This window comes from Haliotis asinina, chromosome 10 (genome assembly GCF_037392515.1).
Source record: "Haliotis asinina isolate JCU_RB_2024 chromosome 10, JCU_Hal_asi_v2, whole genome shotgun sequence".
NCBI lineage: Eukaryota > Metazoa > Mollusca > Gastropoda > Lepetellida > Haliotidae > Haliotis > Haliotis asinina.
In genome coordinates, this window is record NC_090289.1 from 43,601,366 (window position 1) to 43,617,656 (window position 16,291).

At 41.7% G+C, this 16,291-nt stretch overlaps 1 protein-coding gene across 1 annotated transcript; it reads left to right on the forward strand.

Annotated features, from left to right (window-relative positions):
• The first annotated feature begins 1,899 nt into the window (after nucleotides 1-1,899).
• LOC137297907 (uncharacterized) lies at nucleotides 1,900-14,927 on the forward strand. Its single transcript, XM_067829898.1, has 5 exons — nucleotides 1,900-2,197; nucleotides 2,680-2,883; nucleotides 13,407-13,524; nucleotides 14,275-14,354; nucleotides 14,661-14,927. The coding sequence occupies exons 1-5, from the start codon at nucleotides 1,948-1,950 to the stop codon at nucleotides 14,849-14,851; spliced, it is 843 nt and encodes a 280-aa protein (XP_067685999.1). The 5' UTR covers nucleotides 1,900-1,947; the 3' UTR covers nucleotides 14,852-14,927.
• Nucleotides 14,928-16,291: the final 1,364 nt, after the last annotated feature.

A 16,291-nucleotide genomic window follows, 5' to 3' on the forward strand; every position in this document is an offset into this window, starting at 1 on the left:
CAACATATACTGAATACACCCTGTCATAAAGTACGAGTGTAAAAACAACACCATTCCTACAAAGAATTAACCGCCACTGCCTTGATTGATTGATTGATTGTTGCTCATTATTGGCAAACTAATGGCGGACATCATGCAGTTAGTTGCCAGGTGTGCTGTCGGTGTGTGCACACGAAGCAGACCTTTGGGTTTCAAACTATGCACTTGAAGCAGACCTTATTTTTCCTTTGATGTTCACCTACCTGGTATTTTAACTGATTGGAGTTTGTTTAGGGGCTTAACTATGAGATGCCCTAATTTGCTAATCATTTCCCTGAACAGTGTTCAAGGTGAACAGTTTCGAGCTTTCCATGGGTTTAATTTCTCAGTATAACCTTCCCTGGCGATAAGTATTAAGTATCAATGGAATATATGAATTTATTTTTAAAATATATATAGACCGGAAGTGAGGTTTGAGGAAAACATGGCTCATGGTCGTATAGTCTGTTTTGCCCAATAAAGTATTGTTTGAGATTAAGGTTGGAAAGGGAAGAATTAGTCCAAACACAGCTTTAAAATAGAGATACATGTGAATCGTGGATGCTTTCAGGCATAAATTGCCGGCTTGAATGGCAATCGTTCACTTGTTTCCTGAGCAACAACAGCTATGGTATCTTCCCGTACCACAAAAACAAAATAATCTAACCTCAATCTCAATACTTTATTGGGCTAAACAGGCTATTCGACCACGATTCAAACTTAACTTCTGGTGTATATTCTACAAATTAGTTCACATACTCCATTGACATTTCTAATATTACGAAGTTTCTTTTGTCTTGCAGTATATAATATGTACAAAACTTACCATTGATATGTACACACTGCGGATTGATGGTTGTTCACACGAGCACGACCACAATGGCGACACAAGTCAAAAGCTCCAGCAGCTGGTATTTACACATCTACTGCGATTGGAACTTCTGTAACACCCGATACACACCATGTCATCAACATACAACCTACCTTACATCACGCACCTCACGTCACACACATTACATGTCTGTAATTCTTCAAATCACTACTTATCGCTACTTATTTCAGGTCCCCACCCCCCACCCCACCATAATAGTTAATAGTTGGCGACACGTATGCGCATTATTGTTTTGTTTGTTCTTTAGCTCCGCACTCTGTAAATAATGATGTCTGGACTAGACAATCCAGTGATCAACATCATCAACATAGATCTTCGCATTCGTGATAAACTAACAAGTGTCCACCAAGTCAGCAAGCCTGACTACCCGATTCCGTTCGTCGCCCCATACGATAAGCATGGGTTCTAACCAAGATCTTCACATTATTGAAAGACAGCTACAACTAATGGTCAACTATGTCTTAAGAAACATATAAATAACTTATGTAGAACATATTAACTATCCAAGAATGATTGCAGTAATTTCTGCCACAGTTTACTTCATAACACCACTAAGAGCAAACCGTGTCCACCAGTGTGATCAAGACACTCCAGGTTCTCTCAGAGCATATCATGGCATCTTCCTTCATATAATTATGTGAGCGAGTTTGGCTTTACGCCGCTTTTACCATTATTCCAGCAATATCGCACTGGGGGACCCCAAAAATAGACCTCATACATTGAACCCATGTGGGGGAATCGAACCCTGATCTTCGGCGTGACGAGAGAACGCTTTAACCACTGGGCTACCCCACCGACCCCATAATCATGTGTGGATTGCATCAGTGACCCTCATCATAAGCCGGGTCTCACCCCCACTTATCTGCTCTTATCTTACCAGTGTAATGTTGCTGATGTCACCGAAGACGACAGTCATTACATTTTAGACTCATGAGCATCCGGATCAGATACGGTCATTTTCATCAACCTATATAAGCGACTCTGTTTCAGCCCTGGGAAACATAGGTTGTTGGACAGAAACAGTACTGGTTGTTACCATGGGGCTTCACGTCAGTGGTCCTCTTTTGTGTCTTGCCGTGATAACCCTCTTACTGTCCGGTGGCCTTGCACGCCGAAAAGTTTCTCAAGTGATTCTTGAGAAAATGATGACAGTTAATGCCAGGAGGATAGGCGAAATTCAAGCGAAACACGCACAGGAAATTGAGAAATTCAAACGTGCACTTAACAATCGTATTGAGGAACGCGTCAAGTATCTTTTCCGGAAGTGGGCAGGAATGCCTGAAATACGTAAGTACAACAAAATACTTCAAATGTGTCCAGCAAGATATGTAGATTAGACTAGGGATTTAAAAATGATTAATGATTATTATTAATAAGAGCTTACCAGGTCTTCGTTTGAGTATTGTATCTAAGACTTTGACTGTTGAGGGTTCGGATTATACTCGATCTACAGCAGCAGGTGGTTATTTTAAGGGACGACTGATGTTATCGGGTGGTCAGTCTCGGTGTTTCACACATGTCATCGTATCCCACAGCTTAAATGGATGCTCAAGATGTTGATCAGGGGGTTGTCTGGTTCAGACTCTAATACTTACAGACTTCCGCAATATAGCTGAAATATTGTTGTGTACTAGACAAGCGAAAATCAATTTATAAGTTTCTGAAGCAAGTTTCTTTTAAGTGATTCAAGTACTATTCCATAATGTCATGTCAATTCTTTCATGTCATGAAGGACACGTTTATATCATATTATTTTTCGTCTATTATAGCAATCTACTGCCCATACCCCGTTTTGTCTGATAAATTATTGGAGGTGGCTTGTAAAGGGCCGTTCACGGAGGGTCAGACCTGTAAGCTCAAGTGCCCCATGTCAATTCCACTGAGAGGCTCCACTAACATCACATGCACTCGGTCTGCAAATGATTATACAGGCTACTGGGCAGCAGTCGAGGGTGAAGAGCCAAAATGTGATGGTAAGTACCGCCAAGACAGACTGATAGCCTAGTGGTTAAGGCGTTCGCTCGTCACGCCGAAGACCCGACTTCGATTCCCCACATACTAAAATAAAGTAGGTACATTTCTGGTGTTCCCCGATATATTACTGGGATGTAACCAAAAGCAGCGAAGCAGCAAAGCGGATCTTTCTAGAACATTGAAGGTCAGAACACAGTGGAAATAGGATACTGTGTTTGTTCTAGGAAGTGCTAGCCAGTATCATACTGCCTAGCCATATTGTTAATCCGCAGGTTAACATGGTGCCTCCGCTGAGACAGTGTACACTGGCCGAACCAATCGGCCCTTATCTCTTTGGTCCCGAGCGTCAAGGCAGGGAAACAACAAGTAACCGCGACGGGTATGAATCAACCTGGGCTAGAACCACTGACCTGATCTCTTGGCTGACGCTCTATCCACTTTGCTAAGGATAACGAATTTTTTCATTTAAGTTCACATGCAACGCAAAACACAACTTTGCAGATTCTGGTACCTATCAGCATGGACTTACAGAAACCAATTATCCAAAGTGCAAATTGAACTTCCAAAATTGAAAAATAACGCAATAAAAAAACCCCGCGAAATCGCAGTTCAAACGATTCACTAAATTTCCCATAGTGTTGCGGGGGAAAGGTGGTTTCACCAGCTGTGCTGCGCTTCCACCATAGCACATGCGCAGGGATTAGGTTCGCACGGTTTGAGGTTACACGACACCAAATGTTTTCCCATAGACTTCTATAGTAACCTTATATTTTCTTAAAAATCATACAGGCTATCAACAGCCATTCCATGTACACATGGGCACAGTCTGGCCTCTAACCTACAAGTTGTGGCCAACTTGTCCACCGTATTTTCCAAGCACAGGAAGCGGAACACATCAACCCCATCTCCGTACCAAATGTCACCTACTTCAAAATATATGTACACACATAAGCATAACCCATGGTGATAAAAATGACAGCACTAAATGCTTAAAATTGTGGTCAGTTTTAATAACAGGGTGGATGTGCTTTTAAAACACATAAACATCTTACACTATTTCATCCAATCACAGCTGTCACAGGCCTCTGTCCGTACGGTCCTCGCTCGGGGAGCATGTGATGTTGATATAGTGTAGTGGAACCTTGATCCGGGAAGGCGACTCGTACAAACATGGCAAGTGATGCGTGCACAGAGTGTCGCTACGGTTGAAGTTGGAGAACAGTGATTATGACCATCTGGGGTCTGCTGTAATACATAAACACTGGTTCCATACATGCAGATTTACAAACCAAGTTTTCAAGAAAGTGTAGCATTAGAACTACTAATTTCATTGCTAAAACTTCTCATCTTAAAAACTGAAATGTTTTAAGATATGTTTGTGGAAACATAGAAACACAGAACTCAATGTCTATGTTATTGACACCTGTGTCTGCCTGCCTGTATGCCAATGACAACATGCAGTACACAACTTCAATCACTGACCAGATGCAGTTTGAACTTAACTATGGTGGCTGATTTGGGCCATCGCTTCTCGTCTTAAATTTTGTAGGCGAGAAAGCGATATCGCGAGACGAGAAAACGATAACACGAGACGAGAAAGCGATATCATTGTGGGAGAAAGCGATGGAGCAAGGAAGCGAGAAAGAGACAGAGCGAAAGATCTAAATTTCAAGGCTTTGTATTTGTGGAACAAGATGTTACAGCGTATATTATTATTTCTTTCATCAGGCGTATCAAATGCTACGCGACCACGAGCAGCTGTGCCCTTTGATATATAAACATATAATACATGTATACAGAGATAGGTAAAACAGAGTATATTTATAAGTTACGACGCTGTCAGATATGGCAAACGGAATGTTTTACACATAAACTTTCGATATATAAACAACATTGAAACTGCTCTAAGTGATGATATGAATGATAGCAGATAAACGTGGTACAGAGCAAAGAGTTGTTATTTACAATGCATCATTGCTAATGGTTCCAGTTTGTTGGATTATTGCTAAGAGCGACATAAATCGATCGAATCTCACTCACTTAAGCGTTTCCCGCTGTATTGTACATCACGTGCTTGATAACAGTGTCCACACCAAAACGTTGCTTATATACTACCGACAGAAAATAAGGGAACCAAGAAATTGAATGTAGATGACTTTGACTGTGACAGGGTCCGTTATCGTGGCGTATCTCCCAAACGCAACATCCAATGACAATGGAATTTCGCATAATGCATGCCCAGCACGTGCTACACGTGCATACAGAAGTTAACTCCGGTAATGTACTGGAGAAGTCGCAATCACTAATGCAATAGAGATTGACACTTACTGACAGAAATGTCTCCGAGGCAGTATCTCGGTGAAGCAACAAAATGGAGAATTGTGGGGATGATAGAGGGGGGACATCATTATGTGAAGGTGCCCGGCAGATGGGTAAATCAAAAAGTGTACTTTCACGCCTGTGGGATAAGTACCGTCAAACGAGTGGGGTTGCAACGAGACCTGGGCGTGGTAGACCAAAATCAACGACACCACGACAGGATCGTCTCATTACGTTAATTGCTCTACGCGATGGGTTTAAATCGGCCCCTGCCATCAATAGAGAATTCCGCACACTCACTGGAAGACGCATTTCAACCTCAACCGTTAAAAACCGACTCTATCAAGCTCGTCTGAAAGCAAGACGGCCTTTTAAGGGTGTCACCCTTTCAGCTCACCATAAGCGCTAAAGATTGGCATGGGCTAGGCAACATCAGGGACGGGCTATGCGCCACTGGCGTTACACCATGTTCTCTGATGAGTCAAGGTTTTGCCTACGATTCACATATGGCAGAAAACGTTGTTGGCGTCGGAGCGGGGAGCGATATGCCAGAGAAGCAATTCTGGACCATGATCGATATGGAGGTTTTAGTGTCATGGTGTGGGGTGGGATTACACATGACAGACGACCAGATTTGGTCATCATTAACGGAGCCATGACTGGTCAGCGATACGTTGACCAAATATTGCGTCCTGTTGTGGCTCCATTGGCTAGAGTTATCGGCCGAAATTTTGTATTCCAAGATGATAATGCCAGACCACATCGAATTGTCTCCGCTTATCTCCGACAAGAAGGTATCCAGACATTGGACTTGCCCTCTAACTCCCCAGACCTGTCCCCAATTGAACATCTCTGGGACGTACTTGGTCGAAGGGTGTACGCCAGGGACCCAGGACCCGCCAACCTGGCCCAGCTTGGTGCAGCTCTCCAAGAGGCAATACCACGGGCAACCATCCGGAAATTGATTAACAGCATGCCATCAAGGTGCCGTGAATGTGTTGCCCAACATGGTGGACACACCAGATATTGAACTTGACGCCTAAAATTGATTTAGTGGATATTTAAAGCAGTTTCAAATTCGCTATTATTTCATTAGTTCCCTTATTTCTTGTCGGTAGTATATTATAATAAAGAAGCTGCATATCCATGGAACTGTCCCCACTGTTCAGCACACAAACTGCTAAACCTCTCGAAGTTCACTATGGTTTGTTAGACCAGCGTTTAACTGCGTAGTGTTTACTGTATATTTTCAGCTTTGACTGAAAGACCACTGACTGTGGAATGGTTCTGTTTCTACATTTAGGTACCAATTTAAGGTTCTCTATTGTCAAGCGCGCTTCCTCGTTCCTTGGGTAGGAGCAATTTAGGTTCAGAAAGGTGAAGATCGTCAGTTAATAGATTTTATCATCTTGAAGAAATCAAAGAAAGTGCAGCTGTAATTTTTGATAACCATGAAAACCATAGATGGTTCCATTTTTTATTATTGCTAAGAGCGACGCAAATCAAATCTCACTCAGTTAATGTGGTTGTTGCAGTGATTTTATTTTAGGATGAATGTTTGGATGTGGTTGAATACACCGTTTTAGGTTGCCCTAGTGCTATCACAATGCCTTATTTGTCATTACCCCCTCCCCACTAATGATAATTGGTTGATATCATTAAGTTGGTTAAGACAATTCCAGTTCAGTGATGGCATAAAATATGTAATTCCTTCAGTCACTTCACAAAATGAATGTTTCCTGTATTTCACATTCAAATACCATGCCAAAGGGAAGTCTACATCTATGCTAAATTTCTCTAAACGTCAAGTCAAACAATGCCAAGAACATTACTGAAAACCGTTTTATACTATTGAGAAACTACGAATGGCGATTAAGCCCCAGTTTGTAGTTATTCATGCCCAGATAGGACTGAATTGTGGGTAATATCGCTTTCTCGCTTTCTTGCTTTCTCGCCCTGTCGCTTTCTCGCTTCCTTGCTCTGTTTCTTTCTCGCACAATGATATCGCTTTCTCGCCTCGTGCTATCGCTTTCTCGCCTCGTGCTATCGCTTTCTAGTCTCGTGTTATCGCCTGCTCGTCTCGCGATATCGCTTTCTCGTCTCGCTTTCTCGCTTTCTCGCCTCCAAACTTTAAGACAAGAGAGCGATGGCCCAAATCAGACAACATAGTTCTGTCTCTGTCACATTATGTAATTACACAGACAGGCACGAGTGACACTTGTACACATGACATGTAACTATATCTGCGGACTGCAAACAAACTGCATCTATTTTTCCCGGATGGCTGGATCGGACGGAAACCGGTGCAAACTCAGATTGCCAGTTTCATGTTCTGCTTTGTACCTTCAGCCCCGCAGTAGTTCACCATCTCAGTACTTGTTGCTTGGATCGAAGGGAAATGCAGACAGCATGTATTTACCTCTGTATACATTATTAAAACAACTTCTTCTCCTGTATGTGATGCGAAGTTTCGGTTTGGATTCTTATACTGTTATTACTCTTGCTTGACGACGGTATTTGAATTAATACCGAAATGCCGGTCTAACCTTAGACAAGTGAGTTTGTTCAAAATTGCATCTGTTCACCCAGCAGAAAATGGGTACCCGGTGAGATAAAGTCATGTGACTATAACCATCTATCGCCTAACAGGCAGCTTGGGTTATCCGGGGTAATAATGATGATCAGTGAGTTAGCGCTTTGAGCATGCTTGCATGGAGATTAGCGCATTTTAAGACTTCACATTATTATTTGGGGCGCGAGCTAGCTAAGGCGCCAGGCAAGTGATCCAGCGAGGTTGAGGTGTCGGGATCGGGCCCTCCTGTGACCGGGTGTAAAAACCTTGGAGTCAACATTGTGTGCAGACTCTTTCAGTGTTGCCACAGTTCCTAGTGTACAGTACACAACTCCGTGCACTTAAAAGAACCCACGAATCTATTGGCCACATGAATACGTGCAAACACCTAGTTGCGGGTACAGCAACGTGCAGTGAAACTGGACAAAATACTGTGACTATGTGTCCCAGTCCACCCAGCTGTGAATGGGTACCTCGTTTGGATGAGAGAACCTCAATAAACTCGGTGCGCCAAGTGGCAGCAAGAGTTATATACTCCCCAGGGAGCTGAGATTGAAATACGATGTGCTGTTCAGATTGACATCCAGTGATCGAGGGGAAAATGCCAGCGCCTTGAGTTTGCACTAGTGCGTGGATATGTTTACTATATAAATATCTTATATCATCAACATGTTGCATCAATTACGATAACGATAGACGTAAATGAGGTGTGGTGTCATATGTTTTGGGGGTCGTCTCAAAGGGATAGACTTCCCTGTACTTCCTCTGATCGCTGTCCTGTTAGGAGAGTTACTGCATACGGCATGCTTCATGACAAACATCAGTGCAGGAAAATGAACGATATTTGAGGTGTTATGAGAGTAATGTGAATTTTATAAATCTGTGTCATAAACATACTATGTCATATATCAGGGCACTGTTATCATAAATCACTGCGTGCTTGATAGTTCTGACCGCTGATATTCCACCCCAAATCCACTATATTTGCAACGGTCCTGGGATAGCTAGCATTGGTCGCGTTGTTATATGTATACTGAATGGCAAAAGAAACGCAACCGTTTCTTTATCAAATTTTTAAATAATAGACATAAACATGAACGCTTACTTTTATGAGATTTTATTTTTCCGAAACTAGTTTCTTTTGCTGTTCAGTATATAATGAGTCGGCTGTGTTGCCTTTCTATTCATTTAAAATGTTAGTTCTTGATGTGTTCCTCGTTTCCATTGTCGCCTTTTTACATGTGTTATGAGTTGGCTAGATTTCTTGTTTATTTGCTTGTTTGTTTGTTTTTATTTTCCTTTCTAATTACTCAATACTTCAGTTGTTGTGTTTCTTGTTCAACGCCTCACATAGCAATGTTCCTGAGGACTGCATGTAAACATTAGGACTGCATGTAAACAATTTTGTCTGATATTGAAAATCCAGACTAGAAGGACATTGATGCCATCAGCGTCATACACATTTGCTGATAATTTTGTTAATTTTTCGTTACGAAGATGGTTAACAGTATGTTTTATTACTAAGCAGATGCTCTGTCAAGCAGCCAGGCATTTTGAATGACCTCATCTCTGAGCGCATTAAGACACTGTGGTTTCAAAACAAATGCTACGATAGGCATGTGACTGGCAAAAAGACTCTCCCAAACACCCACAGTAGTCCATAGGGGGTGAACTAATCGTCGTAACACTGTTAGATAGTTATTTCTATCATTTCTCCTTAGAAAACGACGTCTTTCATATCGAGTCACTGGTAATCTTCCTTTCAATAATCTATTGATGATAGCATTGACGGCAAGGACCTGTTCTCTGTTCATTTCTAAGATGTCTTGTCGAATTTCCTCAACGTCTTGAAACATCAACATGAACCTTAAAGAGTCATGATCCTAGGATAACCAGAACAAGCTCTTACTTCTGTCGTTGTTGACGTCTCAGTGATATTCATACTTCGAGCCAAACTGTATTTATTACAACACCAAGAAACACACATAACCAGTGCATATATGTATGTACGTACGTACCTCTCTCTCACTCTCTAATTATTATTATTATTATTATTAGTGTGTGTGTGTGTGTGTGTGTGTGTGTAGGAGCATGGATGTGTGTGCATAGTGTTTTTGTTGCTGCAATCCCAGGCAGAAAACATACAGCACAGCAGACATTTAAGCGTGAGAGTGGATTTAATTTTATTGCGTGTGTGTCTCTCTCTCTATATATGTGTGTGTGTGTGTGTGTGTGTGTGTGTGTGTGTGTGTGTGTGTGTGTGTGTGTGTGTGTGTGTGTGTGTGCTTCAATACAACATAAGATCATGATATTGGTCTGACACATTAGACCATGTTTTAAAGGAATGGTATTACAAATTTAATATTACTGTAAGGTATATAATGACATATATCTATGTACAAAAAACAAATAAAAAACACTAAGCGTTTAGTGCATTTTATTACTTAAAGAAACACAATAAACACTATTGCACAGATAAACAAAAATCGATAATACATCTACCAGTGACACCCACCAGAAGAACAGACGGATATTACATTCACGAGCATCATATTGCTGGAACATGTACGTTGCGTAGAGCCAATGTATTTCCTATACGGCACCTAGTCACAGGAAAATTAACAAATAAAGACAGAATCAAGTCGTAATCAAAATATAATTCTTTGACGATTTGTTTTCAAAAGCAATGATGTAATTCATCAAAACACTTGTGAAGTGTTAATATTTTGAATTTGACTTCGTGACCTACATCTTGCCTGAACGTCAGTCGGCCATCACTGTCGGGCTGGTCGTCATGTTGAGAAGTGTTCACAAAGCAGATTAAAGGGAGCATTCAGTTAGGAGCGGCAAACTAAACAGCAAAGATGAATGTGAATTACAGGGAACTGTATGTCTCAAATAGCTGAGCTTAACGTTCTTCGTCGGAGGACGAGTTAATGTAAATAATTCGGCGACGCTTTGCGAAGGATGCCAGTGACAGGCAGTGACGCCTCATCTCGGCTTGGGATTCCCATTTGTCAAGATTCGATGTTTATGCTGAAGACTCCACCGAATATTGGGTCTGAAAACACAGCCTACAACCTCCAACGAAGACGATTTCAAGCCTGTTGTGTTCAGATTCTGGGTAGTGCTTTTGACCCCTACATATTAAGAAACCACTGGAGGCATGGCAGTGACAATATGTTTGTGCGGGAGGACGCGAATGGATGCGGCTGACAGTGGCAGTGATAGAGATACAAGAGCGCCGCTAATCTTTTTATGTTGTGTGTTAAAATTACTGTGCAGTCCTGACAACATACACTCAGATGGTATTCAATCTCTTGATAATATTCACAACTCTTCCAACCAATTGTCCGTCAATTTTGACGAAATCAATAACTTTTACGGGCGACGCCATATCTGTTTACACTCATGAGAGACTTACTAGACGCATTTGTTTACTTATTTTTATAGATTGTTTTATTTTCGTTTTTATTACAGAAACTTGAGTTATTATGGAATTGAAAATAATGCTAGTAACCACACTAAATGAAATAAATTTTATCGTTCCATAGGAGTGTTTTCGTTTTACATGCTCTCAGGTGCTCTCAACTTTTGAATGAAAATCATGAATGGAATGAGTGATGAAAGTAGTACCAGTAATGTCAAAATTCAGGTATTAGCCAGTTAAATCACTCGAAAGTGTTACGACACATATGTGTCGTAACACTTTGTTATGAAACACCTTTACGAAGTACCACGTGGGTAATAATATAATCAGAAGCAAATATTTCAGCTTGTATTGTCGAGCATCGTCTCTCTCTAAGAGGGAAAACAAACATTTTAAAATAATGTGCACCTCTTTTTCAAACGTTTTTGAAGAATCAGGATTGCAAGGTTCAGTATCTTAGTACAGTTTGGAAAGTGTTTTCTGGTGGAGACGTGGAATAGCGTTTCCGACTTTGACCCATAAGAGACAAAAATATTGACGTGTATTTTGACGTGTATTATTGAGGGTTGTTGTTGTTTTGTTGTTGTTTTGGGGGGTTGTTTGTTTGTTTGCTTTTTGTTGTTTTTTTTGGGGGGTGGGGGGCTTTGATTGACATGTAAGAAAAACGTAGAGGTCTCAACAATCAGGCGCATATGTTTTTTAAAAGTGAAGATTCTAGTAACCGTGGTGTGTGAGAATCACCAAAAATCAGTTTTGATGCAATCTCTCCAAGACGTTATCCAAAACGATCTTGAAACGTGTTTTGATTTATTGCCGAATATTTCAGCTACAATCTGTCTGTTATCCCAAAGCATATTTACCATGTAATCCCACGATATCCAAGCATATTTACGCTGTTATCCACAAAACTACCGATTCCCTTGAACAATTTGGCAATCCAGTTTGCCTACAAGACGGTATAACTGAAGGTGAGCAGGCTGCGAAAAATTTGAACATCAGATTATTTTGTCATTCCATCGAATGATTACTTTTGTTATCAAGGGGCATGCTTGGCCCTTTGGTCTAGGATGCCACTTGAGGGTCTGTCACTGAGGGTCATCCAGACCATATTTCTAAGTTTGACAAGACCCTAACAGTCCTTATGGTATTACCTGGGACAGTTCGGTGGCCTAATGATAAAAGCGTTCGCTCGTCACGCCGAAGACCCAGGTTCGATCCCCCTCATGGGTACAATTGTGAAGCCCATTCTGGTGCTTAGTGTCCAACAATTATTGCTAGAATAATATGTGTGAGTGAGTGAGTGAGAGAGTCGCACTCAGCAATGTTCCAGTGATCAACAACAAGAACATCGATGTGCGCAATTGGGAACCGATGACATGTGTCAACCAAGTCAGCGAACCCGACCACCCGATCCGTTAGTCGCCTCTTACGACAAGCGCATTCGCTTTTTATGACAAGTATGGGTTGCTGAAGGTCTAATATATCTCGGGACCTTCACGGGTCTGAATAATAATGGCATCATAACCACACACTAGTGGTATCACCCACATGGAATGCATCTGTGTCCTGAATTACTTCAGGTTTTTCAGCCGAATTATGAGAGTACGGTTCAACACGGCATTAAACTAAGCTCACCCGTTCACGTGTCCGTGGAGATCCCGGAGAGAATAGGCCCTCAGCACCTCATACTTGCAACAAAAGGCGACAATGCTTGTCGTAAGAGGCGATTAACGGGATCGGGTGGTTGACACCCGATAGATGCTTGTGCTGCTGATCACTGGATTGGCTGGTCCAAACTCGATTATTTACAGACCGCCGCGATATAGATAGAGCGTTGTTGAGTGTAGCGTAAAACTCAGTCACTCACTCAGTCACTGACACTTGTAACAGAGAATGTGCCGGAGTTATTCTACAATGATAGAATCACTGCATGGGACATTTTGGTTACTGATGTTTGACGTAACGTTTTTACTTCTCGAATTAGGGTAAGTTTGTGTGTTTGTCATAGTCTTCATCACCACCACCACCATAATCATCATCATAATCTTTGTCGTTGTCTTCGTCGTCATTGTTGCTTCAAAGTAATTCAAGATTAATGGAGACCGGGTATCTTTTTGGTCGCAGCCTCAAAATTGCTTTGAGCGTATTTATTTTTCAGACTTTGTGGCTTTATCGTGTTTTGTAATTGTTATACCCGCCAGGACCCTGTGCTGTGCGTCACAAACATTATCTTGATGTGGAGAAGCACCTATTGGGGTCCTCGGAACCACAGTGCGAGACTGATGGGACATTCAAGCCCAAGCAGTGCAGAGGAGCTGGGTAGGTGCACATCTTCCATTGTCCCTGGAAATATATTCCATTTTCTTTAGTGTGCCCAGCGTAAAACCATACTCACTCACTCATTTTCTTTTAAATATCCTGGAACAATGGCGTTGACACGGCGACTTCTGGCACTTCAATGGCCTTCGTAGAGTGGTGTCCCTTGGGACTAAATACTATAGGTTCAGATTCCATAATCCATAAGACCATAAGACAACTAAAACCAGGGTCGTGTGTACCCTTGAAGATCCGGGTGAGAATTGGTCTTAAGCAATCCATGCTTGTCGTAACTAAGAGACAACTAACGGGATCGGTTGGTCAGACTTACATGCTTGTTTGACGCATTGTGTCTCAGTTGCGTAGGTTGATGTATATGCTGTTGATCACTGTATTGTCTGGTCTACACTCGATAATTTACACACCGCCGCCATATAGTCGGGATATTGTGTGGCGTTAAACAGCAGGCCTACCAACCAACGTCTTGTGAGTGGGGTGCCTTTTTGGCGTTGCACTCAACAATATGACTGTCACTGTCGTAAGGTGCCAAATTCACTTTTCAGAGTCTTAAATCCTTTGTTCAACACTTCGAGACCTGTTAAGTTGATGGTAGTTGCTCCCCCGTTAACACTTGCGCTGCCGGCAACCATCTTTCTCTGTCTCGTGTTTACCGACGACTTGTGTTTGTCCTCCGACAATAAACAGTAAAGATATTGAGTCAGTACACACCCTTTACATACTTGGTTGCTGTAGGTGCTACTGTGTTGACTCTGACGGTAACGACCTCGGCTACTTCACCAACTACGCCGCAGGCACGGACAACATGGACTGCAGTAAGTACTGAACAACATATGTTCCTATTAGAAGAGTTTTAAATAGCTTCCAGTAAACCTGTTTTCGGGGTTGGTTTATGTGTTCCAGATTTGATCTTAAACATATAACCGTAATAAAGCCATAGTTGTATTGGGTTCGAACTGCAGGCACACGCACGCACACACACACTTGGAGATTCCTGGATCCGCCTTTGGAGTCCACCATAGTTTCATGTCACAATAAATGATAAGCAAGGAATGTAACATGCAGACTCAATATAGATTCGACATAATTATTATGTTGCTTTATTCACTACTATTTTTAAGCCTGTGCTCGGGACAAAGCTGCCTACTTGAAGACGGGACTCATTGGCAAGCTCTTCATCTGTGACAACAAAGGCAGCTACAAGAAGAAACAATGCACGGGTTCTGTGTGTTTCTGCGCCGACATCAACGGCAAGATGCTGAAAAATAGCACAACTGTCAACATTGGTGAAATGGACATCCTCCAGTGTTAGGGGTGACGCTCGTAGGTTGTGTTCATGGTGTGACACTGACCTCTTTATACAGTGAATAAATTGCATTAAATGAAAACTGTTTATGAGTTCTGTGATAGGAGACATCCACGTAGCCTTGGTGGGCGGTGGGGTAGTCATTTAAACGGGCATATACTTGAGAGTGAGTGAGTGTGCTTTTACGCCGCTTTAGCAATGTTCCATCAGTCACGACGGGGAACACTAGATATGGGCATGACAAGCGAACGCTTTAACCACTAAGCTACTCCACCGCCTTATCACAGTTGAGAACCTCTTATAACCTCTGCTAGAACCTCACTCAGATCATCAAACCGTTTACATTCAATAAAATGGCATTGTTGTCATTAGAGATAATTGAGAAAATGTTATTAATTTCGTTATACACCTCTGGGTTTCCACCACAGTGTGTCTATCTCCATTCTTCCATAATCTCGTAAAAAAAATTAAAAATACATGAGTTGGAAAATCAGAGGTATGTAACGTGGTTATAAACCTCTTAATGGTTGTAGTTAACCAATCATAATCCAGCATTTACATAAGTCACGGTAGAATGCTTGACATATGTACATATATTTTGGAAAGAAAGAAAACTGCTGTAGTTATGGGGAAAATCTGTCAGATTATTCTGACTGCTAACGTGCAACTTCATTTTGAAATTTAAGACAAAATTAAATAAAGTTAAACATTGATGAAACAAAAGGTGCATATTTTCCAATAGATAAGGTTCTATTAATATTTTAACAGCAAACGAAACTGTGAGGTATAGGCCTACGCTGGGGTCCGGTGCAACAATGTTAGTTTGAAGATATGACAATCTTCCATATCTTTATACAAGAATCGGAGCAGTGGGTAGCCTAACTGTTACTGCGGTCGCCCCTCACGACGAAGGTCCGGGTTCGAATCCCCACATGGATACAATGAAAAGCCCATTACTGGTGTCCCCTTCCGTAAAATTTCTGGAATGCGGCTAAAAGGGGCGTAAAACTAATTATCACTACACGAAAGTGAAGCTCAGTCGTCTGGGGCGCAACGTTCTGATGTACGGAGTCAGTGGCAGTAAATATTTATCACCAGTTCGGATCCCAGTTGGTACAGATTATGAACCAAGCATTCTAAGAATACACTCGTGCTCTGGGTAGCACCAAAGCAGAATTGTCTAAATTACGTCGAACACTTTTGCTGCCACACAACGAAGACACACTGTCGGAACAAATGAGCGTCCCATATTTTAACCCTTCATCTTTTCTCATGTAAATGTCGTACCGGTGAATACCGCAAACTGAGTTATCAAAGTTCTTTGTAAATAAAACACTGAAAAATATACAGGGGAATACAGGAAAACGATCATATCAATGAAATATTGAAATACCACAAATTCAGTGATTCGAACGTCACTACCTGATTACTGACCGGGTAAAGGTG

Excerpts from the sequence above, each read along its gene's own strand:
- LOC137297907 (XM_067829898.1), top strand. The coding sequence starts at position 1,948 with ATGGGGCTTCACGTCAGTGGTCCTCTTTTGTGTCTTGCCGTGATAACC. Across the intron at positions 13,525-14,274 it reads AAGCAGTGCAGAGGAGCTGG|GTGCTACTGTGTTGACTCTG; the intron begins GTAGGTGCACAT and ends TGGTTGCTGTAG. Across the intron at positions 14,355-14,660 it reads CACGGACAACATGGACTGCA|CCTGTGCTCGGGACAAAGCT; the intron begins GTAAGTACTGAA and ends ACTATTTTTAAG.